Source organism: Arvicola amphibius, chromosome 4 (assembly GCF_903992535.2).
Source record: "Arvicola amphibius chromosome 4, mArvAmp1.2, whole genome shotgun sequence".
Lineage (NCBI taxonomy): Eukaryota > Metazoa > Chordata > Mammalia > Rodentia > Cricetidae > Arvicola > Arvicola amphibius.
In genome coordinates this window covers 105,054,165-105,079,445 of record NC_052050.1, presented here as the reverse complement: position 1 = coordinate 105,079,445, position 25,281 = coordinate 105,054,165, and the positions used below count along the sequence as shown (strand labels likewise).

The 25,281-nt window shown below is 56.5% G+C and overlaps 1 protein-coding gene across 4 annotated transcripts; it reads left to right on the top strand.

Moving 5' to 3' along the window:
- Positions 1 to 5,544: 5,544 nt before the first annotated feature.
- Positions 5,545 to 23,762, top strand: Mast3 (microtubule associated serine/threonine kinase 3). Of its 4 annotated transcripts, none has more exons than XM_038325645.2 (27): positions 5,545 to 6,172; positions 6,270 to 6,359; positions 13,510 to 13,598; positions 13,675 to 13,744; positions 14,287 to 14,365; positions 14,559 to 14,716; positions 14,788 to 14,863; positions 15,148 to 15,357; positions 15,499 to 15,600; positions 15,682 to 15,814; positions 16,072 to 16,130; positions 16,848 to 16,933; positions 17,007 to 17,215; positions 17,471 to 17,609; positions 18,280 to 18,412; positions 18,521 to 18,686; positions 19,144 to 19,245; positions 19,399 to 19,521; positions 19,812 to 19,921; positions 20,098 to 20,234; positions 20,551 to 20,777; positions 20,955 to 21,173; positions 21,320 to 21,546; positions 21,773 to 21,895; positions 22,035 to 22,171; positions 22,249 to 22,430; positions 22,889 to 23,762. In XM_038325645.2, the coding sequence occupies exons 1-27, from the start codon at positions 6,126 to 6,128 to the stop codon at positions 23,410 to 23,412; spliced, it is 3,957 nt and encodes a 1,318-aa protein (XP_038181573.1). In that variant the 5' UTR covers positions 5,545 to 6,125; the 3' UTR covers positions 23,413 to 23,762. The 4 variants fall into 4 exon arrangements, with proteins under 4 accessions (XP_038181573.1, XP_038181574.1, XP_038181576.1 ...); XM_038325646.1 differs by having other exon boundaries at positions 5,546 to 6,172; positions 13,678 to 13,744; XM_038325648.1 differs by lacking the exons at positions 5,545 to 6,172; positions 6,270 to 6,359 and adding an exon at positions 11,230 to 11,446 and having other exon boundaries at positions 13,678 to 13,744.
- Positions 23,763 to 25,281: the final 1,519 nt, after the last annotated feature.

The window sequence follows — 25,281 nt, the reverse complement described above, 5'->3', positions numbered from 1 at the left end:
GTAGGGCCCGGAAGTTCAAGGACAGCCTAGGTTCCACAAGAGCCTGTCTTGAAAAACCCAAACAGCAAAATGATCCCGAAAGGCCCATTTCTCAGTTAGAGCTGGGTTCGAAGGATAGGGCTGAGCGGGGCCAGCGAGAAGACTCCAAGGGTAAAGGCGCTTGCGACCAAGCCTGACGACCGGAGTTCAACCTCCGGAACGGTCTTCCACATTTGTCCTCTGCCGTCCACACATTCGCTGAGGCACACCGGTACAAACAGTAAATAAGCACACGTGTAAGTGTAAAAACGGACAAGCAGCTGGGCGGTGGTGGCGCAGGCCTTTAATCCCAATGGGACAATGGGGAGCCGTGACAGGTCCTGGAGTGGGGATGGCCTGCTAACAGGAGACAGGAAGGCTTAGCAGACACTGGAATAAAGGCCAGAGTAGGATAGTGTCAATAATACTATTCTAGAACCTCAAGTTCCAGCCCGGGCGGTGGTGGCGCACGTCTTTAATCCCAGCGCTCAGGAGGCCGAAGCAGGCAGATCTCTGTGAGTTCGAGGCCAGCATGGTCTACAAGAGCTAGTTCCAGGACAGGCTCCAAAGCAACAGAGAAACCCTGTCTCGAAAAAAAAAAAAAAAAGAATCAGTTCTAGTCTAGTCTGTGCTACAAGGAGGTACCCTCTGTAAATTGACATCTATAAGAAAACAGATGTGGTTTCAGGCCTTTTTCTTTAAGGTTCCCCAAGCCGAACCTTTGGAGTCTTCTCTGACTCCTTTAACTGGCTAGTGCCTCAGCCAATCAACAGGGCAGGCTGCCTGTGTTTGGAAGCCCCTCTGATAGCAAGGCTGGCCCTGAACTCCTAATGGTCTTGACTCCACCTCCCAAGTGCTCACCACTAGGCGGGTTGATGGCGCTGGGGTAGCTGGAAGGCAGGCAATGCTCTCTTCTGTCATAGGATAGCCCATATGGGGGTGCCTGCTTCCCCGAGCAAGGTTTACTTACGCCTGAGTCGGATCTTTGTTAATGATAATGGCATATGCCTATCATCCCAGGAGTTGGGAAACTGAGGCAGGAGGATAGCCTCGAGTTCTAAGGCCTGCCGGGGCTCCAGAGCCAAATCCCTGTAAGGTGGACTCTGGGGTCCCAGTGGGCCCCAAACCCTAGTGTTTCTACGCAGCTCACATTGGCCAGTTTTCTCAGTTATAAAATGGGTGGCCCTAAACTCCCTGTAGACTACTTACCTTGGCTCCTGCGCTCCATGACCAGCTCTGGTTCCTACGAACTGTGTGATCTGTAGGCCAGGACTGAAACGTGGGGACAGCACTCTGATCCACGAGGAACCCCTAATCACAGATTTAAAGGACACACTCAGTTGGGGCTCAGTTGGTAGAGTGCTTGCCCAGTGCACCTTAAGCCCTTGGCTCCACCCCCAGCACTGCTTAAACCACGAGGAGTACAGGCCATCCTAGCATTCAGGAGGTGGAGACAGGAGGATCAGGAGTTCGAGGCCATCCTGGCTACAAGAGAGGGATTCTGTCTCAACAACAAAACAGTGAGAGCCATGGCGACACCTGCCTGTGATTTCAGCTGTCTGGAGGCTGAGGCAGGAGGATGGCGAGTTTCAGGCCATCAGCCTGCGCTGCAGAGAGAGGCCCCAAGAAAAATAAACAACAGCCAGTAGCGGGGCGTCCGTGTGGGTGTTGCTGCGGGAGCAGATGGCGAGAGGGCCGTGAAAGCAGATGGCGCGGGGACGTGTGGGCCCACTTCCGGGGAGCTTTCCGGAGCCTGGCAGCACCCCGCGCCCCGCCTGGAGTACTTTTGTGTGTTGGGGACGCGTTTATACTACTCGTCGTCGCTGACGATGCCAGCGCGCGGTTCTGTGAGACCTGCTGTTTTCTAAATGAGTTGACTGGGGCACAGAGAGGTTGGGCAGTTGATGGACGCCACACAGCAGCATCCCCAGATATGAAGAAAACGGCCATTATTGGGGGGGTACCAGGCTGGAGCTCTGAGTTTGAATTCTTTTTCTGGCTTGGTAGTGGGGGAGCTGGTGTAAGACACACACTTTCTTGAGTGGACGAGACAGAGAGGAGACCATAAACCCTAGAACAGCAGAGGCCCATCCCTTCTACCTGCCAATCCCCCGCCGCCCTGTGGTCCAGCGCCTGGCAGTTTCCGCCCCTCTCCAATTGGCTGTGGGGATGGATGATGTCACTGGTTGCCATGAGAAACGCCCGCCTAGGAACGTGGGTAGCCTAGAGCCCACCATTGTAAAAATAGTCCGTGTCCCCAAAGTGACCGCCCCAGTGAGTTTGTCTGTTGAGTTGGGGGCATCTGGAGAGCCCATTTTCCAGCTATCCCACCCTGTCTCCGTACCTCAGTTTCCCAACCTGTACAGTAGATGCTTGGTAAATGAGACAGGACATGAGCAGTTTCTGCTTGGGCGGGGCTGGATTAAACAGTGACAGGAGTCACAGCAGCCAACAGTAATGTCCCCTGGTTGCTGGTGCAGCCTTCCTGACGCTAAACCCTCATTCCAACTGGGGAAACCAAGGCATCGTATCTCTAAAGCATCGCAAGGTCTGCACGGCAATCAGGGAAAACCTCTCTGACGCAGTTGGTGGTGCAAGCCTGTCCTTTCAGCGGTTGAGAAGCTGAGGCAAGAGAATCACCGTGAATTCCAAGCCACCCTGGGCTACATACAGAGAGTATTTTGAAAACAAAGCCAGGGTCAGCTACATGGCTCAGCCAGTCAAGCCACCTGCCGCGACGTCTGGCAGCCTGGCTTCTTCTCTGGGATCCACACTGGAAAAGAAAAACCCATTCTTGCAAGTTGTCACAAATGTGCCATGACACACATACTCACTCAGATTTTCCATGTGCTCGTGCTCCAGTGGACCCCAAGGCCAGGGTTCTCTTGCCTTCTGTGTAGTACAGACAGCCAATTTTTTATTTGTTTTTCAGAAACAGGGTTTCTCTGTGTGAGCTTGACTGTCCTGGAACTCACTCTGTAGACCAGGCTGGCCTCAGATCCACCTGCCTCTGCCTCCTGAGTGCTGGGATTAAAGGTGTGCGCCACCACCGCCTGGCTATCTTTTTTTAAAAACTGTTTATCTTTATTCTCTATGCATTGGTGTTTGGCCTGCATGCGTGTCTGTGCAATGACGGCAGATCTCCTGGCTGCCATGTGGGTGCTGGGGATTGAACTCAGGTGGTCAGGTGGGCAAGTGCCCTTACCCACTGAGTCATCCTGCTGGCCCATCTATATTTTAAATAGTCCCCTCCCCCGCCCCTGCTGGCAGGACCAGGATTGGGAGCCAGGTGAGCAGTACTCAGGTGAGAGTAAGGCCTAAATTGCTCACAGCGTGGCAGGCCGCCTTTGGTGTGGGCGGGGCGTGTGGCATGAGCAGGTCTGGACATGGCTGACGTTGGTGTGTAGTGGGTGGGAGACTTCCTGGGTTGACCTCACTTTCTGTGTCTCATTTCAGAAGGAGCTGAGTCTTCCACGCCGGGGGCGCGGGTGAGTAATTTATTCAATGATTAGAATAACTACAACATTGTCTTTTCTTTTGCCATTTTCATGTGTTGTGCGCTCGTGCATGCACGAGTGTTTGCGTGTGTGTGTGTGCTCATAAAACAAAAACCAAACAAACAAAAAAAATGGTCTTCCACACTGATTGTTTAAGGCAAGGTCTCTCAATCAAATCCAGAGCTCAGCAGTGTGCTCTGGAGAGTTGCCAGCTCCACTTTCCCAGGCTGGGGTCACTGGTGGGTTCTAGGGATCTGAACTCTGTTCCTCACCGTGAACAACCATCCCTCCAACTACTGGGCCTCCCCAGCCTCTTCCTCCTTTCTTATAAAAGATTCCCTCTCAGCGTGGGATCCAGCCTAAGCACAGCTTCATGGCTGAGACAGGAAGATTGACAGAGGTTTCATGCCAGCCTGAGCCACATGAGACCCTGCCTTATGTATGTATGTATGTATATATATATATATATATATATATATATATATACACACACACACACACACACACACACACACACACACACACACCATTCTCTACAGGGTTTAAGTTCACTGTCTCAGATTCTAAGGTCATCGGCTCTCCAGATTGCTCAATGGGTAAGGCATTTGTTATAGTGCTCTGAACCCAAAGCAATCCCACAAGTTGTCTTTGGACCTCCAAATGTGTGCAGAGACAGGATCCCTTTCACTAAATAAATAAATGTAGAAAAAGCAAAAGGGGATTGGAGAGATGGCTCAGTGGTTAGGTGCTTTGGTTGCTCTTCCAGAGGACTTGGGTTCAGTTCCCAGCAACCACAAGGCAGCTCACAACTGTCTGTAACACCAGTGCCAGGGGATCTGACACCTTCACACCAATGCACATAAAATAGATTTAAATAAATCATTTAAAAGAAAGAGATTTGATTCTTAGCACTGCGGGAAAAGTTATGAAATATCACCTCTAGCCCAAGTACATTGGAATGGGCTTGTGTACCCCAGTGAGACTCGCTTCCTTTCGGCGCCCACCAACAGAATCTGTGGGGCTGGCATCATCATCTGGGGAGATCCGAAACGCAAAAAACATTTTGTTCTGTGTGTCCTGGGTTTACAGATGGGGTGGGGCTTACCTCCTGTTCACTGAGAGCAAACAGCTCTGGACACCCCACCTTTGCAGGCTGCGTGTGCCTCATTTGGGGTCAAAGAAGCTCCATGTGGTTTTTTTGTTGTTGTTGTTGTTGTTGTTGTGCTGGGCACCCTCTCTGTTGGGAAGAAGACTGTTCAGTCCTCTGGTTTCGGGTTCTTAATGGGAACACAAACCATGAAATGTGTGTGCTCAGGGAAATTAAACAGAAAGAGACAGGTGGTGGGCCTTCACTTGGAGGAGGTCAGGCTTGATCTTGGAGAGGACGAGCGGTGAGGTGGGAATTACTGTGGGGACAATAGCCTTCCAGAGGGAGCGGCGTGGGCAAAGATACTGGAGTGGTACCTGGCAGTGGAGGGGGAGCTGGCTGAGGTAGAGGAGGAGACTTGAGTTCTGAACGAGGCCTCAATGACCCCAAGTCATACGCACTATGGCTGTGCTGGGGCGGGGTCGGACCTTGCCCTGAGTGCGCTTTGAGGGACCGGGGGAGGGGGGTGGGAGGAGCGCAGTGAACGGATCTCGAGGGTGAAGTGAGGGCCAGAGTCCTCGGGAAACTGCCAGCCCTACACCACCCGTGCTATGTCTCTACCGAGGGCTGTCAGGGACCAGGTCTGTGGGAGAGTGGCGATGGGAAGCGACAAGCCAAAGCGATTCGGGTGAGGGGGGTCGCGGTCCGCCGGGCCCAGGTCGCCTTCCCTTCCGACCCATGGCTGGGCGGACTGAATGTCCCAGGACCTGGCCAAGGAGGTTAGGACTGTAGACCCCAACCATCCCCCCTACCCCACCCCCGCAATAGAGTGCTGGTCCCGCTGGTTCCTTTACGCACGCATGCCCTCGGTCTTCTGGTGCTCAGCCCTGCCCCACCATGAGAGGCTCTGCCTCTGTCCCCACCCCTAACTCAGTTCTTTGGTGTCCCGCCTCCAAGAGCCCGTCCAGCGGCCACGCCCACCAGAGGCCCCACCTCGAGTCCTGCTAATTGCTTCAATGTGCCCCGCCCATCGAACACATCGTGAGCCCCCCTCCCGCTCCACCGGCCACAAGTCATACCCAGCTATGCGACACTAGGCCCCGCCCTCTTTAGAATACGCGATTCTCCACGGAAGGCCCACTCTACACCCCATAGCTCCACCCCGCACCCCTTAGCCTTGCCTACACAACAGATGTCCCGCCCCACTCCCATACCGCGGCCCCCAGAAGCCGGGGTCGACTCAGCACCCATAGCCCCTCCCACAACCCTGCCTCCAAACCATAGGCCCGCCCACAGCTGTAGCCCCGCCCTTCCCAGCTCCGTGGCCTTTAGTCCGGCCGGTCAACTTCTCCGTCCCGCCAATGGTCCCACCCCTCAGCCCACCTGCTGTCCCGCCCCGGCCCCGCCCCTCGACCAGTGGCCCCCGCCCCCGACAGCAGCCGGTGCGAGCGTCCCTCAATCCGTAGTCCCCGCGCGTTTGCTCGCGCCCGGTGCCACCGGGCGTCGGTTCGCGCGGTGCCGCCATGAAGTCCCGCAGGGAGAAATTGCTGATCCCGGCGCTGACGCTCGAGTGAGTACCGAGGCCCGAGCCCCGCGGTGCGGCCCCCGGGAGCCCGCGGGGGTCACACCGGGTCGCCGCGGGGTCACCGCCCGCCTCTGTCTTGCAGTCTGTCGCCGAGCAGCCAGAGCCCATGCTTGCTGAGCCCCGGCAGCCCGTGCAGCCCGTGCAGCCCGTCGCTGGGCCTGCAACCCTGGAGGTGAGTGGCGCCGCCCCGCTCGCGCGCCCTCCGCTCGGGCCTTCACACCCCTGACTCCCCGAGGCCTCAGCGTCAGCCCCTTCCCGACCCCGGACCCCGCGGGAGCGCCCAGCTTCAGGCTGGCGCTGGGCAGGTGTCCAAGGCGGTGCCAGAACTTGAGCCCAACAACTTCCCGAGACAGGTGCTGGATTCCCAGAGCCCTGCCAGGTTGTGACCTCGGGACCCGCCGGAAACGCCTCCCTCTAGTCGCAGACCAACCCAAATAGGCCGCACTAGACCGAAAAGAAACAGTTCACCGACTGGGGGCCGACTCTGCCCTGACCATGCTTCCCAGCTGAGGAAACCATAAGCGGGGCCAGCTTGGCCACCATACCCTACCCTCTGTGACTGCTGGGCTTCAGAGGCTTACCCTCTGAACGTCAAGAGCCTTAACTTCCCGGGGAGTCATTACATCTTACTATGAACGAGCACATCCTGTAAAATTTGAATGGGGAATACACATAACACTAAATTCCAAATGAATGGGGTCACCTTCATTTACTCGGCAAACACCGTCTAGGCACCGGCCAGCACGTCCGGTAAAAAGCCGGTAGGTGTGAACTAGAATGACATCTCCCTCAGAGGCTTCTCAGTTGGCCAGAGGAGGCGGCCGGGGAATGGATGACTAATGAGGACTGAGCTGTGTTCAGGCGCTGACCCCCGGGGAGGTCATGTTGACAGGGTTAGGTGAAAGTTAGCCCCAGGCGGCTAGGACCGGGTGGGGTGGAGAATAAAGCCGTGGGGGTCTAAAACTTCTTGAGGAAGCTAGTGCCTGGAGCTGGTCGTGTTTGCCCAAGGGAGGCAGGGACTGCTGTCACCACACTTACTGAGGCGTAGGTGGAGGAGGCCCAGGGGCATTCTGGGAGGCAGTGTGAGACCAGAGCATCTCTGAGCCCTTGGATCCAAACCAGGGGAGGGCACACCAGAGGGAGGGCCCTGGGCTGGGGACACCTGCGACAGAACAGGTTTTACCTGGAGGAACTGGAAGAGGCTCTATGGGGACCAGGTAGCCACAAGTCACCACCAGAGGGCAGCAGAACCACTTCGCCGGAAGTCACACAGGGCCTCAGCTTCCCTCCCCGTACTGGACCGGGATGAATCTGATTTGTCTGGCAACCATTCCTACCTCAGTATGAGCCCTTCCGATCCAGGCACGAGAGGAAGAAGGTCCTCCAGTGTCCCCACGATCCCTAAGGTCCCAGGTCTTTTGCACTTGCCACCGCCTGTTCAGAGCTCTGCCCTTTTAGGTTTGAAGGCCTCCATCGAGTCTGAAATGGAGACATTTCACCCATTCTTCCATAACCAACTCCCTAAACTGGACCCCATCAGGGCTGGTTTCCATGGTTTTTTGTTTTTTGATTTTTTTAGATGCAAAGCAAAGGCTCCACCCCTGAACCACGTCCCCAGCCCCTCACTGTGGGATCCTAGGCAGGGGCTCCACTCTTGAGGCACACCCCTGGTCCTTGGTTTTTGAGACAGAGGGTTTGATTTGTTTGTTGTTGTTTGGTTTGTTTGTTTTTTTGTTTGTTTGTTGAGACTTTTAACTCAATACTGGGCTTCGCTGTGTAGCTCTGGCTGGCCTTGAACTCACAGAGACCCTCCTACCTCTGCCTTCCAAGTGCTGGCTGGAATTAAAGGCCTGTGCAGCCACCACCTGGTGAGAGGCGGTTTTTGTTTTTGTTTGTGGGTTTTTTGTTTGTTTGTTTGTTTGTTTGCTTTTGTACAGTTTAGGTTGTAGGCCAGCCTGACCTCAAACTTTCCATGATCCTCCTGCCTAAGCCTCACTAGTGTTAGTGGGAGGGGTAAACCCTGCTGCGTGCCCATCTTCCTGTGTGATTACTGGGTGTTCATTTCCTTCAGAACTTTGAGAGCCTCACAGGCTTGGCCTGAATCTTTCTGCTCACACTATGTGCTCAGGGCAGGTATACAGCAGACGTTTATTTGATGCTCTGGTAAAATGAACAGGAAGCAGGTGGAGGGCTCAGAGGCCATCTCAAGTTGGCTCTCTAGGACACAGGTCCTTACAGGCCTAGCACAGATGGAACATAAACTTACCTGTGGAGCACAGGACATGGTACTGGGGGACAGGGGCCACACCCTGTGGCATAGGGAAAGAGGCAACAGAATGGCTTGGTCAGAGTAAGACACACCTAGGCCTTTGCTATTTAAGCTGTGGCAGCAGCAGAGACGCAATGCCAAGGTCACAGAGCTGGTCACCGGTGGCATTAGACCCCCATCCAAGAGCATTGCTGGGAAAGCCCTAGGGAGTTGTGGGGTGAGTGTGAGCAGGGAGCTGTGGGATGAGTGTGAGCAGAGCATCCTGTATATCATCCCTAGGGAGTTTTGGGGCGAGTGTGAGCAGAGCATCCTGTGTATCATCCCTAGGGAGCTGTGGGGTGAGTGTGAGCAGAGCATCCTGTGTATCATCCCTAGGGAGCTGTGGGGTGAGTGTTAGGGGGGAGGCTGTGGGATGAGTGTGAGCAGGAGGCTGTGGAGTGAGTGTGAGCAGGGAGCTGTGGGGTGAGTGTGAGCAGGGCATCCTGTGCACCAACCTCTCCCTCCAGACAGGCACTCCGCATTAGCATAGCAAAGTTCTCCAGAGTGAGAAACAGTCCAGGGGGAGCGTGGATGGGCGGGGTTTACGAACTAAGGTCAGGGGGATAGCTGTGTATGGTGTGTGTGTGTGTGTGTGTGTGTGTGTGTGTGTGTGTGTGTGAGAGAGAGAGAGAGAGAGAGAGAGAGAGAGAGAGTATCCCAGCACACAAGGGTAAGCACAAGGGTAAGGCTCTTCCTGGACTGGAGGCCTATGAGACCCAGGCCTCTGTCCCCATTTGGGTCTTCAGAGTCAGGAGGCTCTGAGTATTTTGTAGGGGATCTATACCTGATACCCAGAGTCACAATAGCCATTGTAATCCTCTTTATCACACCTGGCCCCTGCAGGGCCTATCCCTGGGACTCAAAGCACATGTGTGCTGTAGCTAACCCATTTCTCTCAGGGCTACCATGATGTGGTTCTCAGCGTCTGTTCCTGGAAGGAGTCCTCAACCTCCATCCCAACAGACATGGGGGGGGGTCTCAAGCACCATCCATGGCTCCCTAATGCAGCCTGTGTGGTTAGCTCTGTGAGCATAGCCCCCATCTATGATGCCCTTTCCCAAGTCACCATGTGCCTGCCTGCCTGTCTATAACATAATCTAGGGAGGCCATCAGCTCTAGTCTTTGCTCTCACGTTCTGTGACTACAGGTGTGTGCCACCAATCCCAAGTGTGATAAAGTGCTGAGAATGGGCCCAGGTCTTCCTTCATGCTAGACCTCTCTCCTACATCCCTTCTTTGTTTGAAATTATTCCAGTCCTTGCTGTCGTGGAACTAGCTCTTGTAGATCAGGCTGGCCTCAAACTCACTGAAATCCTTTGTCTCCCGAGTGCTGGGATTAAAGGCGCGCACCACCGCCACCTGACTTGTTTTTCTCTTTTTTTTCCTTTTTTTTTTTTTTTTTTTTTTGGTTTTTCGAGACAGGGTTTCTCTGCAGCTTTTTTTTTTAGAGCCTGTCCTGGAACTAGCTCTTGTAGACCAGGCTGGCCTCGAACTCACAGAGATCCGCCTGCCTCTGCCTCCCGAGTGCTGGGATTAAAGGCGTGCGCCACCACCGCCCGGCCCTATTCTGAATTTCTTCATCTGTTTCCTGTTTATTCTCTCTCCCATCTGAAACCAAAGACCACCACCCCCATGTTACCCCTAGGTGTCCCAGAGGCAAGCCAATGTAGGTGTTCGATAAATGTTTATGAATGAGTGGATATGGGTTTGTGCTCTAGTCAGCAAGGGTGGGGGACGCCTGATGTGGCAATGTCTGGGGGCGACTTGAGAAGAGGGATGGACTGGGGACACCTTAGGCTCTTGTGCCTCCGTTTCTTCTTGTCCCAGATATGGGGTCTGGGCTTCAAATCCCACAAGGCTGGGATACAAAATGTCTAATGGTTCAGGGAGCCGAGTGCTATCAGAATGAACGCCACTGACTAATTAGGACCTAGGGGAGAAGGACGTATTCCTTTGGTAACTCAGTGTATGCTACTTACCTTTGCTAATGGCTTTCATGGCCATGCACGCAGAGTCTGTTGGCACCACGCCACGTTCACCGCAGGGGTTTTACAGATGGGAAGGAAAGGGGCAGTGCTGGGCTGACGCCCCAGGGACAGGGACAGACCCGTCGCATCAGCACCAGTACCGCCGGCGGCCCACCCCGCTACCCGGGCCCTAGTTACGCCCTGCCTCTTCTGGTAAATGCCAAAACAACGCCCGGGTGATTGCAAGGGGCCTAACGACGCCCCGCCCTCACTGCACAGAGCCCTAGCAACGGTCAGGTAACCCCGCCCCTTCTGCTCAGAACCCTAGCAACATTCTGCTCATGCTGCTGAGGTCCCACACTCATCCTAGAGCCCCTTACCCCCCTCCCCCACCTAGAGCCATAGCAACGGCCTGCCGGTGTTGCTGAGGTCCATAGTAACGCCCGCCCTTGCTACGCAGAGCCCTAGCAACAGGCAGGTAAACACGCCCCCTCTGTTCAGACTATAGGCAAAGTCCTGCCGGTGATGCTGGGGTTCATAGCAACGTCCACGTTCGCACAGAACCCTAGCAACGCCCCGGCCATCCGTTAAGGCCCTCGCGTTGCCGGGCGCCACAAGCGGGTTCTAACTACGCTCCCTCCCAGCGTTTCCGGTAGAGCTATAGGAGCGAAGGTTCTCTAGAGGAGGGCCCTGGCAACGCCCCGCCCCGCCGCCATTCTCCATAGCGACACCACGCCCCTCCTGCTCCGCCCCTTGGCTGGGCGGGGCTCCCAGCAGCGCTTCCTCCTTGCGGGCCGCGCGCGCTCCTGGTAGCCCGCGGCTGCCGGGCCGCTCCGCGGGGCTCAGGCCGAATCCGGCCGATCCGGCAGAGGCCCCGGCGGGCGGGGGACGGCAGCATGTCGGACCCTAGCTACTGGACGGCGGTGGCGGCTCCCGGACACCGCAGCCGCTTGGCCAAGGGTGCGTTGCTACAGCGTTCCAAAAGGTAGGGGCAGCTCGGAGTGTTGGGTCCAGCTGGGACTCCCGGGATTTGAACCCGAACTCGGGGCCGCGCAAAGCGAGGAATTTGAGAAAAATGAAGCGGTCTGTACTGAGCGCTCAGCGGAAACGGCGCAGATGCAAATACTCATGGCCCAGGCTGACGAGTGGGTGGCGGGTCTGCAGCCAAGGCATGCCTGTCTTCTCCTCTGCCCAGGTCCTCCTCCTTAGGTACAGGTCAAGTGAGAGGTGATTCCTCATCCAGACCCAGGCACAATTGCAGCTTAGCTATCACCATGCTGTGTGACCCCAGGGAGTCACCCAGCATCTCTGTACTTGGATTTCTCTGTGTTTAGGTTTGTGTAGATAGGCAAAGTCTGGGTTGCAAGGACCCTAAGTATTGAATCCAAGCTTCGGTTGTTCCCAGAGATACCGGCCTATTAGAACCGGCATACAAGGAGCTGTGTAAACAGTCCTATAACGTTGCTCAGCTGGGATGATCCCAGGATCCCAGGTTGTTTTCAAGGCATGGCCGTAAGCATGAGGGAGAGGAGCCAACCACTCTCATTGGTCTCTTTGCAGGACGTGGGGGCAGCTGGAGGCAGAGAGGGTGTGGCTGCCTGTGTGTCGTGTGCAGAAGGACCTGTGGGTTCCGCTTCTGCACCCACACCTCAGCCTAGGGGGCAATTCCTACCACTTTTGATATCCGCGGCCCTGCTTCCCTGTGTTCGGAGCAGGCACAGTTGGTGGGTCCCCCAACTTAGGGCCGATTACTACTGCTGAGTTCCACACCTGTGGCTTAGCTAAGTCTAGGGGTGGGGCCTCCTGCAGTAGGCTCTGAGAGTCTCTGTCCCTCTAAGGCTGTTTTCACAGGGTGTAATGGCTCTGTGAACCTTCTGGGTGTCCTGATGGGGAAACAGGCTCCCACATCAGCATCCAAGCTGGGCCCAACTCCCTGCCACACTCCTACTGCTCAACCTTCAAGCTGTGCCCCTCATCACCCAAAACCCTCTCTGCCTCAAGGCCCCGCCTGTTGCTCCCTCTCTGACACTTCTGCAGAGCTGCGTTGGTGGAGGGCTGTGTGGGCTGCTCTCCTTGTCGTCTGTCAGAGCCGCTGTTGCTGGGTGACTGTGGGGGGCTGGGAGGAGGGCAGGAACCTAGTGTCTCCAGCTCTGCAGAGGTGGAGGCGAGGCTCAGGGCCCAGAGGCCTGGGCTGGGGGTCAGGACGGGTGGCCCAAATGGACATGGCATCAGAGGAGAAGTTAAAACACGGACAATCAGCCTGAGAGTCACAATGCTGATGCTGGCTTTTGTGTTGTTTGTATGTAGCCCACGCTGGCCTGTAATGCAGAGAGAATTTGGGAGTAAGGGAGTGTGCCACCAAGTCAGGAAGTAGTTAGTTCTTTGGGACCTTGGGAAGGTGGGAACAGCAGCTTTAGGGACAGAGGGGTACCTGCTTCCCACAGCCATGGCTCAGGAGCATGCCCTGTCTCCCCCGCCTGACTCAGTGCCTGGCAGGGGTCATGGTGTAAGGTGCATGGCCAAGCTGGGAAGTCTGTCAGTGTGTCCTGGTCATGTGCCAGTGTCCCCATGAAACTGGATGGGCTTCCCACCATGTCATCAGTGGACCAAGGATGGAAGGAGATCGGAACAGGCTGTGCCCCGTGTGTCGTCCCAGGATGTCAGTCATTGGGTCACCCTCTGAGTCCCAAGGCCAGCCTTTGCTGAGTGAGACTCTGACTCAAAAATAAGAAGAGACGTTTGAGCTGGGCAAGTTGGCGCACACCTTTAATCCCAACACTCAAGGAGGTAGAGGCTGGCGGATCTCTGTGAGCTCAAGGCCAGCCTGGTCTACAGAGCACATTCAAGGACAGCCAGGGCTGTCTCATTTTGAAAAACAAAAAGGGATGTTTGCTTAGGGATGACCCCAGTGGGTCTTAGAACCCCCTGCTAAAAACCCTTAAAGGGACCTACGCAGGAGTGGTAGTGGCTGGTCTCACCTGGCTGCACAGCTGGTGCATTGGTCCCTGCGCCCTCAAGGTTACCCTCTAACCTGTCATCCCTCCACAGCTGCCGCAGTGGCAACCGAAAGAGCCTAGTTGTGGGGACACCCTCACCCACTGTCTCCAGGCCGCTGTCACCGCTGTCTGTCCCAACGGGTGAGTGGGGAGATCCAGGCAGGTGGCTGGGTCCTGCGTCCTAGCTCCACCCTGACTCAGTCCCCGCTCCCACCAGCAGGTAACAGCCCCTTGGACAGTCCTCGGAATTGGGCCACAGCAGCTGTCAGCTTCCCCTTTGCCCGGAGGTGAGTGCCTGGCCTCCTCACAGAACTTTACCCTCACAGGGCCAGACCTGCCCCTCGTTGATGTCTCCCCCCTCTTTTGACCCCTTCCTGCCTGGTTCTAGTCTCTCCCTGTGGCTTCTGCCCTGGCAGACACATGGCCCTCCATAGCCACCTCTCTCATGGTGACAGGTAATTCACAGTCCTGTGACGGACAGGGGGCTGCAGCCTACTCAGAAATCGCTAACTCGCTGCCAGCCTCGCTGTTCACTAACCAAGAGCTGACATGTGTGCCCAGGGCCTTCAATTTGACCAACAAGTGTTGAGCGAGCACCCTATGTCTGGGGGCTGAAGCCTTTTTTTGGCGTGCCTTTGGGTTGTTGGGGGGTGTATCCTGACAACCAAAGCCTAGGTGGCACCTGCATCAGAAAGGGAGGGCTTCCTGGAGGACACCCCTGGGCCTGGCTGCCTGCTGGCTCCTTGGTCCAAAAAATGGGAATCCGCCAGCCCAGCCTGATGCAAATACCTGCCAGGCTGTCTTTCCATCTGCCCCTGTCCCTCTCCAGGGCTGATGGCAGAAGATGGTCGCTTGCTTCTCTCCCATCCTCCGGCTATGGAACCAACACTCCCAGCTCCACCGTGTCGGTACTGACAGCTGCTCTGGGCAGGTGGATGGGGGTAGACTGGGGCGGACACACGCCCTTTTGTGGCGTGGCGTGGGGGGACTCCCAGTCTAGGCCGGGAAGGCTTGCAGTGGGCCGGAGCCTTAAGCGGTCCTTGGCAGGGGGCGATCCTGGGGTGCTGAGTTCAGCTGTGACCCTGACCTTCTTTATACCAGTCAAGCTCGTCTTCCCGGGAGCGTCTCCACCAGCTTCCCTTCCAGCCCACAGCAGACGAGCTGCGCTTCCTGTCCAAGCACTTCCGCAGCTCAGAGAGCGTGGTGGAAGAGGATGGAGGCCGCTCCCCGCGCCTGCGCCCACGCTCACGTAGCCTCAGGTAGGCTTGGGCTAGGGCCCCTCCACCTGTCAGGCCCCTTGGTGTCCCTCACCCCCGTGTCATGCTTTCAGCCCTGGACGCACATCTGGAACCTTTGACAATGAAATTGTGATGATGAACCACGTGTACCGGGAGCGCTTCCCCAAGGTGTGCTGCAGGCCTCTCTGCCCCAGCTGCCACCCTCTGCCAACGGGGTCCACTAGCCAGGCCAGGCCCGCCCCCTATCACTCATCAGAGCCCCGCCCAACACCGACAAGACCATGCCCCTCCTGTCAGTCACCCCAGCCCTGCTCACCCACTGACTGACCTATCTCACTGCTATCCTCCACCAGCCCCACACCCTGACTACGGCCCCGCCCCCATTTGGTCCGCTTGTCCTTTACCCCCCCCCCCCGACCCTGCTCCTGCCATTAACCCCCACCCTTCCGCAGGCCACTGCGCAGATGGAGGGTCGGCTACAGGACTTCCTGGCGGCATTTGCTCCTGGAAACCGCCTGGCTCTGGCAGACGGTGTCCTGGGCTTCATCCACCACCAGATTGTGGAGCTGGCACGGGACTGCCTAGCCAAGTCGGGCGAGGCCCTGGTCACCTCCCGCTATTTCCTGGAGATGCAGGACAAGCTGGAGCGGCTGCTGCAGGATGTGTGTTGGGGCGGGGCCCGGCAGGTGGTAACGCCTTTGGGGGGCGGGGTTTGCAGAATCCCAGAAGCTCTCTATCGGAATGTGGGTTCGCCCCGCCCACTTGTGGGCGGGGCCTCATTAGGTGTCCCCGCCCGCCCGCAGGCTCATGAGCGGTCGGACAGCACAGAGGTGGGCTTCATCGTGCAGCTCGTCCGCAAGCTGCTCATCATCATCTCCAGGCCAGCACGGCTGCTCGAGTGCCTGGTGAGCCACCACAGGAGTCCTGGGGCTCGGGGACCCCTGAGAGTGTGGTGGTGGGGGATGCTCACGGCCTCTCCTGTGCAGGAGTTCGACCCCGAGGAGTTCTACCATCTGTTGGAGGCCGCAGAGGGCCAGGCCCGCGAGGACCAGGGTGTGAAGACTGATCTGCCACGCTACATCATCCGCCAGCTGGGCCTGGCCAAGGACCCTCTGGAAGGTACGGGGGGAGGGGGGGAAGGTCCCTGTGGCTCCACTCTGCTTCCCCAAGACACTGACCCTGTCACCATGGGGTAATGCGCACTGAGACTAACTAGGGCCTGCTGACTGCCAATTCCTGGAGCAGGAACATACTGGGGGCTCCTCTAATTTAGGAACATCTGGAGCACTAAGGGCCCAATCTTTTCTAGAAGATTCTATAGCCCTTGCTTTTGGGCTACATAGCGAAATTCTATTTAAATTACCTTTTTTTGACAGAGATTCAGCCCCTGAATGACCTTAATGAAGACCAGTCCCCGGCTCCTGGATACCCTGAGGTGAGTTACAAGCTGAGGTAGTCATGTTTTTACCTTTTCCTTAGTGGCTGGAAGAGGGGGTGCGTTTCAAGTGTATGTTTAATAAATAGGTGTGGCCGGGCGGTGGTGGCGCACGCCTTTAATTCCAGCACTCGGGAGGCAGAGGCAGGCGGATCTCTGTGAGTTCGAGGCCAGCCTGGTCTACAAGTGCTAGGTCCAGGACAGGCTCTAAAAAAGCTGCAGAGAAACCCTGTCTTGAAAAACCAAAAAAAAAAAAAAAAGAAAAAGAAAAAAAAATAAATAGGTGTGGTCTTAGGGGTGTGGCTGTGGTGGGACTGCCCCTGTCATAGAGGTTTCCCACACATGGGCTAAGCTGGGAAGGGCACTGAAAAGGTGGGTCTTGAAACATGTGTATGAGTTTGCCAGGAAGCAGGATCTGTTTAAGAAAAAAAAAAAAGTAGCCGGGTGGTGGTGGCACATGCCTTCAATCCCAGCACTTGGGAGGTAGAGGCAGGCAGATCTCTGTTTACAGAGTGAGTACCAGGACAGGCTCTAAAACTACAGAGAAACCCTGTCACAAAAAAAAGAGAAGAAAAAAAAAGAAAGAAAGAAAAGAAAAAAAAAACTAAAAAACTTGCACACTGGTTTGACAAGTTTGGACAGAGAGGAAGTAGCAGCGGTCAGTGAGACTTGGGGACAGATTTGCAGTGGGCGACCCTGAGCTCACCCCTTGTGTAGAGCTGTGGCCTGGGTGGTCCATCCCGGAGGAAGCCGTGTGAGAGCGACTTTGAGACCGTCAAGCTCATCAGCAATGGAGCCTATGGGTGAGTCCTGGGTCGGCTGGTGCGGCGTGTGCCTTGGTGCCATAGCTGCTCAACTTCCCCCTCCTGTGCACAGGGCCGTCTACCTGGTGCGCCACCGGGACACGCGGCAGCGCTTCGCCATCAAGAAGATCAACAAGCAGAATCTGATCCTGCGCAACCAGATCCAGCAGGTGTTTGTGGAGCGTGACATCCTCACCTTCGCTGAGAACCCCTTCGTGGTCGGCATGTTCTGCTCCTTTGAGACTCGCCGCCACCTCTGCATGGTCATGGAGTATGTGGAAGGTGCGGCCCCTGTGCACAACTGCTGGGATCCAGAGAGGAATGAGTGTGGTTCCGGGGGGGGGGGGGGGGCTCAGGATGGCGGCAAGGCAGGGAGGGGAGCAAAGCAGGTAAGAGCTGGGCAGGAAAGAGCAGGCAGTTAGGCACCAGCTGTGTGCGGTGGGCCATATTAGAGCTCAACCGAGCCTGGAGACCCCGCCCCATGATGACTTAAGCAGCCTGGGCGGGTCCCAAGCCTGACCCGAGTCCCTGGTGCAGGCGGTGACTGCGCCACACTCCTGAAGAACATGGGCCCACTGCCTGTGGACATGGCGCGCATGTACTTCGCGGAGACGGTGCTGGCGCTGGAGTATCTGCACAACTACGGTATAGTGCATCGCGACCTCAAGCCGGACAAGTGAGTGTCCCAGGGCGGGACTGGGTGCTACTAGGGCGGAGCACGGGGCAGGGCTCTGAGCTGGGTTGGGGCTTAGGGCGGGGCTCTGAGTTGGGCTGTTTCATTAAGGGTGAGTTGGGGCCTCAGGGGCTGCTTAACTAAACCTTAGCTTCAAAGAGACCCTGCTGGTAGAAAGGCAGGGTAGATGCGCACATTGAGCACCCGTCCTGTGCGGAGGTCAGGGTCACTCACTGCCTTCTGTATGTGAAGCAGGAATCGCTGGTGTCTTGGCTGTTTGCTCAGTGCAGCTGTGAGCAGAAGTGTTTAGATCCTGGTGTTTGCACCTCTTGTCTATCTCGGTGCTTGTTCTGTGTAGCTGACACAGTAGTTACAGACATGCAGAGGAACCACATGAAGGAAGAGCCGTGTACGCAGAAAATGATCCTCCAGGGGTTGTGGTTCTAAGCAGGAGATGCATTTACAGGGGGCATAAAATAAAGGTCACGATGGGACATGGTGGCACACAGCTGACATCCTAGTACTTAGGAGACTGTAGAGGGGGTTCAGGAGTTAAGGCTAGCCTGAGCTACCTCGTGAGAACCAGTCTCAAAAGAAAACTGAAACAGTGTACAGTGGGGACTCCGCCAGTCCTGGCGAGCATCCCGCCTGAGCAGACTGGCCCTGCCCACAGCCTGCTCATCACCTCCCTTGGCCACATCAAGCTGACGGACTTTGGCCTGTCCAAGATCGGCCTCATGAGCATGGCCACCAACCTGTACGAAGGTCACATCGAGAAGGATGCCCGAGAGTTTGTGGACAAACAGGTGCGACCCGACCCAACCCAGGGGCAAGACTAAAAATAAAAAATAAAAAAAAAAAAACCTATCTCCCCAAACTCCCCCAGACTGGCCCCACTTCCCCATTCCATACAGGTGTGTGGAACGCCTGAATACATTGCACCGGAGGTGATCTTCCGCCAGGGATATGGGAAGCCAGTGGACTGGTGGGCTATGGGTGTCATCCTGTATGAGTTCCTGGTGGGCTGTGTGCCGTTCTTCGGGGACACGCCTGAGGAGCTGTTTGGACAGGTGGTCAGTGGTACGTCTTTTTTTTTTTTTTGACAGGGTTTCTCTGTGTAACAGCCTTGGCTGTCCTGGAACTAGCTCTTGCAGATCAGGTTAGCCTCAAACTCACAGAGATCTGCCTGCCTCTGCCTCCCGAGTGCTGGGATTAAAGGCGTGCGCCACCACCCTGTCAGCAGTACATCTTAAACGAAGGCTCTGGGGCTGGAGAGGTGGCTCAGAGGTTAAGATCACTGGTTGCTCTTCCAGGAGTTCTGAGTTCAATTCCCAGCAGCCACATGGTGACTCACACCACCTGTGATGAGGTCTGGTGGCATACATGGAGGCTGAATGTTGTATACACAATAAATCTTTTTTTTTAAAAAAAGGCTCTCATACTGGGAGGGGAACTGACCACAGTACTAACAGCACTTGGAGGGACTTGTTAGAAGGTTCTAGAAAGGGCATCCTGTGATTCCTCCCACCTTTCTCAGATGAGATCATGTGGCCAGAGGGAGATGAGGCACTACCCGCCGATGCCCAGGATCTCATCACGAGGCTTCTGCGCCAGAGCCCCATGGATAGGCTGGGCACTGGTGAGCCATTGACAGTGGGGGCGGGGCTGCTCACCAGGACAGAGCACATGGGACTAACCAGAGGCCTGTGTAAGACTCTGAAGGAAGTAACTGGGTCTGTGAGAGGGAGACAGGGAGTGGGGGTCGCACAGGCCTGAGCCTACATGTCTACAGGGGGCACCCATGAGGTGAAGCAGCATCCTTTCTTCCTGGCCCTGGACTGGGCAGGGCTTCTGAGACACAAGGCAGAGTTTGTCCCACAACTTGAAGCTGAGGATGACACTAGCTACTTTGACAGTAAGTAGCTTGGGGATGCAGACCAATGCCTCACACCCCTTCCACCCTGTCTTTGCCCCTCCCCTATCCTGTCTGTCTCCTCTTGAATGCAGCTCAGTGTTGACATGCCACATTTTAGATGCATGGAGTCCTAGCTGTGGACACATAGCTTTTGGGGACACAGTAGGATCTGCTCTGAGGTTGGAGGTCCTTGTGCCGGCTGGACCTTCTTCCTGACTAAGCATTACAGCACAGCCCTGGGCCGCTCAGGGTGTCCCCGGCTGCCCCAGCTTCTCCCTTCACTCCCACAGCGCGCTCTGAACGCTACCGCCACTTGGGTTCTGAGGACGATGAGACCAATGACGAGGAGTCTTCCACGGAGATCCCCCAGTTTTCCTCCTGTTCCCACCGCTTCAGCAAGGTGGGGCTGGGCAGCAGAAACCCATGTTTCTGAGTCTGTCTTGTTTGGTTGGTGTTCTGAGACAGGCTCACTCTGCTGCCTACCCTCCTGCCACAGCCTCCCCAGTGCTGGAGTGACGGGTATGTGCTGCCAGTTCCCCTATTATTGCCACTAAAAAAACCCAAAACACCTCACAGGTTTACAGCAGTTCCGAGTTCCTGGCTGTGCAGCCTAACCCCACCTTAGCCGAAAGGAGTTTCAGCGAGGACCAGGAGGAAGGGTGGGAGCGGAGCATTGAAGGGGAGAGCGGCCGCCGGCTGAGCATTGACCTCCGGTAGGTGGACTGAGGAGCTAGGAAGAATCAGATCACAAAGTCTGACATCATGGGAGCTTCCTGTTGGCCCTGTAGAAGAGAATGACATATAGGCCTATGCCTTAGTACATCACACTGCTGTGTTTCATGGCGCAGCTTAGCCTTGGCTCCCATGGCCCCTGCTACCCAGGGTGCACTTGGCTAGCAAATGCATTCATCCTTTGCGTTTCAGACTTAACAGAGGCAGTGTTGGCTAGAGGGTAGGATTGGAAACTGGGTTTTTAGGGTTGAGTAGGGTTGAGTGTGGCTGAGTGGCATGGGCTTCTCCTTTAAACAGACTGCGGTCCTGGACTTGCGCCTCCTCCTCTCTATCCGACCGGGGTCCCAGCCCATCTCTCCTAAGCACCATCAGCCTGGACACGATGCCCAAATTTGCCTTCTCGTCTGAAGATGAGGGAGCAAGTGCAGGGCTTGCTGACCCTAAGAAGCCTGTCTTCATTCTTGGGGAGTCTGACCCCCCACCCCCCACCACCCCAGTGACACCCAAGCCCTGCAATCTTTCCGGTAGGTGGACCTCAGGAAAGTTTCCAGACTGGGGGCTATTTGACATGGATTTTGAAACAGGAATAGAAACCATGCTTTTATAGTAAGACAGGCCCAGCATTGCCAGAAGCTGCCGTCTAGCTTCATACAGTTGGGGTGAGATGAAGAGGGTCAGGCTTACCCCTTTTGTCCCCTTAGCTGATACAGCTGTCCTCAGCCATGCCCGCCTTCGAAGTAACAGCACCGGCGCCCGGCACTCGACTCCTCGGCCCCTTGATGCTGGCAGAGGCCGCCGCCTTGGAGGCTCAAGAGACGCTGGGCCTGAGAAGCCCCGGGCCTCCCCTGCCTCCGGCGGGGGTGGGGGCCGAGTGCCCAAGTCGGCCTCTGTATCTGCCCTGTCCCTCATTGTCACTGCAGGTAATGTGTCCGACCCTCTCCGCCACCGGGCTGGGGTGGGGAGGTTCTGGAACTGGGCTCGTACACTGGCTCCAGGTTGGGGGCGTGTGACCCCTGTGGGAAAAGGATAGAGCCCCACGCGCAGTGTCCCTGCTGCCCCCCAACAGACGATGGAAGCGGGGGTCCCCTCATGAGCCCCCTGTCGCCACGCTCGCTGTCCTCCAACCCCTCCTCCCGAGACTCCTCACCCAGCCGGGACCCGTCACCCGTGTGTGGCAGCCTACGGCCCCCCATCGTCATCCACAGCTCAGGCAAGAAGTACGGCTTCAGTCTGCGCGCCATTCGCGTCTACATGGGCGACAGCGATGTGTACACGGTGCACCATGTGGTATGGGTAAGTGTGCATCCTACTGACTTGGCTTGATTCTTGACAAACCCCTCCAGAACCCCACTGTGGGTCCCAGCCGTGGGAACCAGCGTGCTCTCTGTCCCTGAGTGAATCCCGCCCTACTCTATAACTAGGGGAAACTGAGGCCTTGGCTTACTAGCACTAGGCTCGGGTTCCACAGGGCCCTGCAGGTGCAGCTTGGGGTGCCTGACTCCTTGTACTGTGTCTGCAGAGCGTGGAGGAGGGCAGCCCTGCGCAGGAGGCGGGGCTGCGAGCCGGTGACCTCATCACGCACATCAACGGGGAGTCGGTCCTGGGCCTAGTGCACATGGATGTGGTGGAGCTGCTGCTGAAGGTGCGACCCATGGGTCCCTCGCCCGCGTGTGACCACTTCGCACCTGGGCAGCAGTGCCACACCCCACAGGGCTTTTGCAGCCGCAGCTGCCTGTCCCGGGAGGTTCTCGCTGTCTGGTGACCGGTGTCCCCTCCCGCAGAGCGGTAACAAGATTTCCCTACGTACCACCGCCCTGGAGAACACCTCCATCAAGGTGGGGCCTGCGCGGAAGAACGTGACCAAGGGCCGCATGGCCCGCAGGAGCAAGCGCAGCCGCCGACGCGAGACCCAGGATCGGTGAGCCGGGCGGGCAGTGGGGCTCCAGCTTCCTTGGCCTCCCCAGCCTCCCTCACTGTCACCATGCATGTCCCCAGGCGGAAGTCTCTGTTTAAGAAGATCTCCAAGCCGTCTTCTGTGCTCCACACCAGCCGTAGCTTCTCCTCAGGCCTCCACCACTCCCTGTCCTCCAGCGAGAGCCTCCCTGGATCACCCACGCACAGCCTGTCCCCCAGCCCCACCACGCCCTGCCGCAGCCCTGCGCCGGACGCCCCCACAGGTGGGTGCGCTTACAGCCAGGGTGGCTGTTTATAAGGCAGGTGTAACAGCCGCCTGGGAGCTGGTGTCTTTCATCCCAGATGAAGAGTTCCAGGCCATTCTGGTCTACATAGCAAATCCCAGCCTAGCTCCGGCTTCATGAGACACGGCATCGGAATATGAATTATATGCATATATGTAATAGGAATTAGCAGGGGGCCCAGGTGTGTGCTTGAGCTGAGGGGGCGGCATAGCGGCCTCTGCTGATGGTCCACAATAGTTAAGGTCAGACACAGCTTTAAGGAAGGGCCAGGGTTAGGGTTAAGAGGAGACAGAAGGCTTCTAGGAGGAGGGGGTAAATGAGCCCTGACTTTGATGGATGAGTAGATGGTAACAGTGGAGGTTATGGGTTCCCATTAGTTTGGTTAGTCCAGGCTCCACCACCAGGAGGGGACACTGACCAGTTCCTGTTGCCCACAGACACAACATCCCCACCCAGTGTATCCCCAAGTTCCAGCAGCCCTGCCTCTCCTGCCACTGGCCACACCCGTCCCAGCTCACTACATGGCCTAGCGGCCAAGCTCGGGCCACCTCGTCAAAAGAGTGGCCGGCGCAAATCCACCAGCAGTATCCCACCATCCCCACTGGCCTGCCCGCCAGTGGCCACGCCCCCACCACGCTCGCCATCGCCACTACCGGGGCACATCCCCATACCTGCACGGTCCCCTAGGCTCCGCAGGGGTCAGTCGGCCGACAAGCTGGGCCTAGGCACCAGTGAACGGCTGGATGGGGATGGAGGCCGGCGTGGCCGCGGGGCCGAGGCCGAGCTGGTTGTCATGAGGAGGCTGCACCTCTCTGAGCGCCGGGACTCCTTCAAAAAGCAGGAGGCCGTGCAGGAGGTGAGCTTTGATGAGGAGCCAGGACCAGCTCGGACGGTGCCCAAGATCGCTGTTCAGGGTGCAGAGGCTACTCCTGGAACCCCAGGGCCAGCTGTGAAAGACTGACCACCACCCTGCCGCCGTTCCTCACGGAGCTGTCATTCCCACAAACACCTGCATGGGGTGCGGCCATCAGCCAGGGACACATGCCAGGAGGGTGCCCCCCACCCAGGAAGAGCTGGGGTGGGGGAGCCCGTGACTTGTAAATAGCAAGCCCTCCTACTAATTTATTACTTTTTATAAGCAATAGCCAAGCTGGCTGCCCTGGCGGAGGCGGCTGTCTTGGCCTCTGCCTGCTGTGCAGCCTGCAGAGCCTGTTCTGTGGGCCAAGACGGAGCACTCTGGGCAACCGTGTGTTTTCTAGTTTGTCCAAGTATCGGTGTATGTTGTGTGCGTGCCCTTCCCAGACCCACTTGACAGCATGCTTGTGACCCCAGAGCTAGGGTGGCTGAAAGGGGCCAGCCAGGTCCGTGTGGTCTGCATTCTTCGTGTGGGCAGCCAGCCTCAGACTGTCAGGCTACATCTGCCTCAGCTCCTGCTACATCTGCCTCAGCTCCTGCATGCTTCAGCTTAGAGCAAGTGTGGGAACGGGCTGAGGTGAAGCGGCCTATGCACGCTACAGGAAGTAACTGGCAACCTAAGGGCGCCATCGAGCCGGGAGAGAAGTGTCCCTGCAGGGCTGGAATAGCACTTGCCTAGCATGTGAGGACCATGGCTGACCCACCACCACAAAACCCTGTCCATGTGGGCAGTCCCATCATGGTGAGCTGGACCATGTCATCTCCCTGCCAGTCAGGCCTGAGCTGACTGCAGCTTTGCTGTGTGGTTCTGGGGGAATGTCTTTCCCATTCTGTGCCTGGGCTGCTGTGTTTACAAGACTAACCCCCCAGCTCTGTGTGATCCAAGCAGCTGAGGTCTCAGAGGTTTGTCCCACAATGGCCGAGTGAGATTCCTGGCCCTGCTGTCAGCTTGGTCATGGGGGAGCCCAGGTTATCCCCCATGATGCTGTGCAATCCATCAGGCAACCAGTAGGTTGCCAGTGATGCAGCTCTGCCCACTTTGAGGGGCCAGGGGGATTTCTAGGCACTCAAACCTGCTCTGCACCCTCCCTGCCTCCCAGACAGCATTGCCTGCTGAAGGGGAGCCCAAGGCTGTGCATGACTAGCCCTCCATCCATCCTGGAGCTGGCATTGAATAAAAGCCCACGATGACATCGAGCCCTTGTGTGTGTTTTTGTGAGTAAGTGGGCAGGGGATGGGGAAAGTGTTGGCTCAGAATCTGAGGTGGTTTTGCAGGAGTCTGCTTAAGCACCTAATCCAAGCCAAGCTGCATCCCAGCCATCTAGGAGACTGGGTTCTGGACCAGCCAGAGCAATAGGACAAAAAATCCCATCTCTAAGATAAAACTAAAGAAAATAAAGTGTTTCCAGGCATGACAATATGGACCTGTAAAACACAGGTGATGGAAGCATGCAGGTCAGGGCTCATAACAAGACTGCTTCGGAGGGTAAGAGAGCTGACGCGATAAGACAGCTGGGTGGTTAAAAGCACAGGGCTTGCTCTTCCAGAGGACACGGTTTGATTACCACCACCCACATGGTAGCTCACAGCTAGCCATCTAAGTCCAGTTCCGGGGTATCTGATGTCCTCTTCTTACTTCCACTGGCACCAGGTACTCGTGGTGCACAGACACACATGCAAGCAAAACGCCCAGGCACAGGATAAAAATGGGAACAAAAGAAAAAGAAAACAAAGCTGGGCAGTGGTGGCGCACACCTTTAACCCCAGCACTCGGGAGGCAGAGGCAGGCGGATCTCTAAGTTGGAGGCCAGCCTGGTCTACAGAGCGAGTTTCAGGACAGCCAGAGTTACAGAGATAAGCACTGTCTCGAAAAACAAAAAAGTTAAAACAAAAAACAAAAAACCAGCGTGGTAGC

Excerpts from the sequence above, each read along its gene's own strand:
- Mast3 (XM_038325645.2), top strand. The coding sequence starts at position 6,126 with ATGAAGTCCCGCAGGGAGAAATTGCTGATCCCGGCGCTGACGCTCGA. Across the intron at positions 16,131-16,847 it reads CGGCTCCTGGATACCCTGAG|AGCTGTGGCCTGGGTGGTCC; the intron begins GTGAGTTACAAG and ends CCCCTTGTGTAG. Across the intron at positions 20,235-20,550 it reads CGGCTGAGCATTGACCTCCG|ACTGCGGTCCTGGACTTGCG; the intron begins GTAGGTGGACTG and ends TCCTTTAAACAG.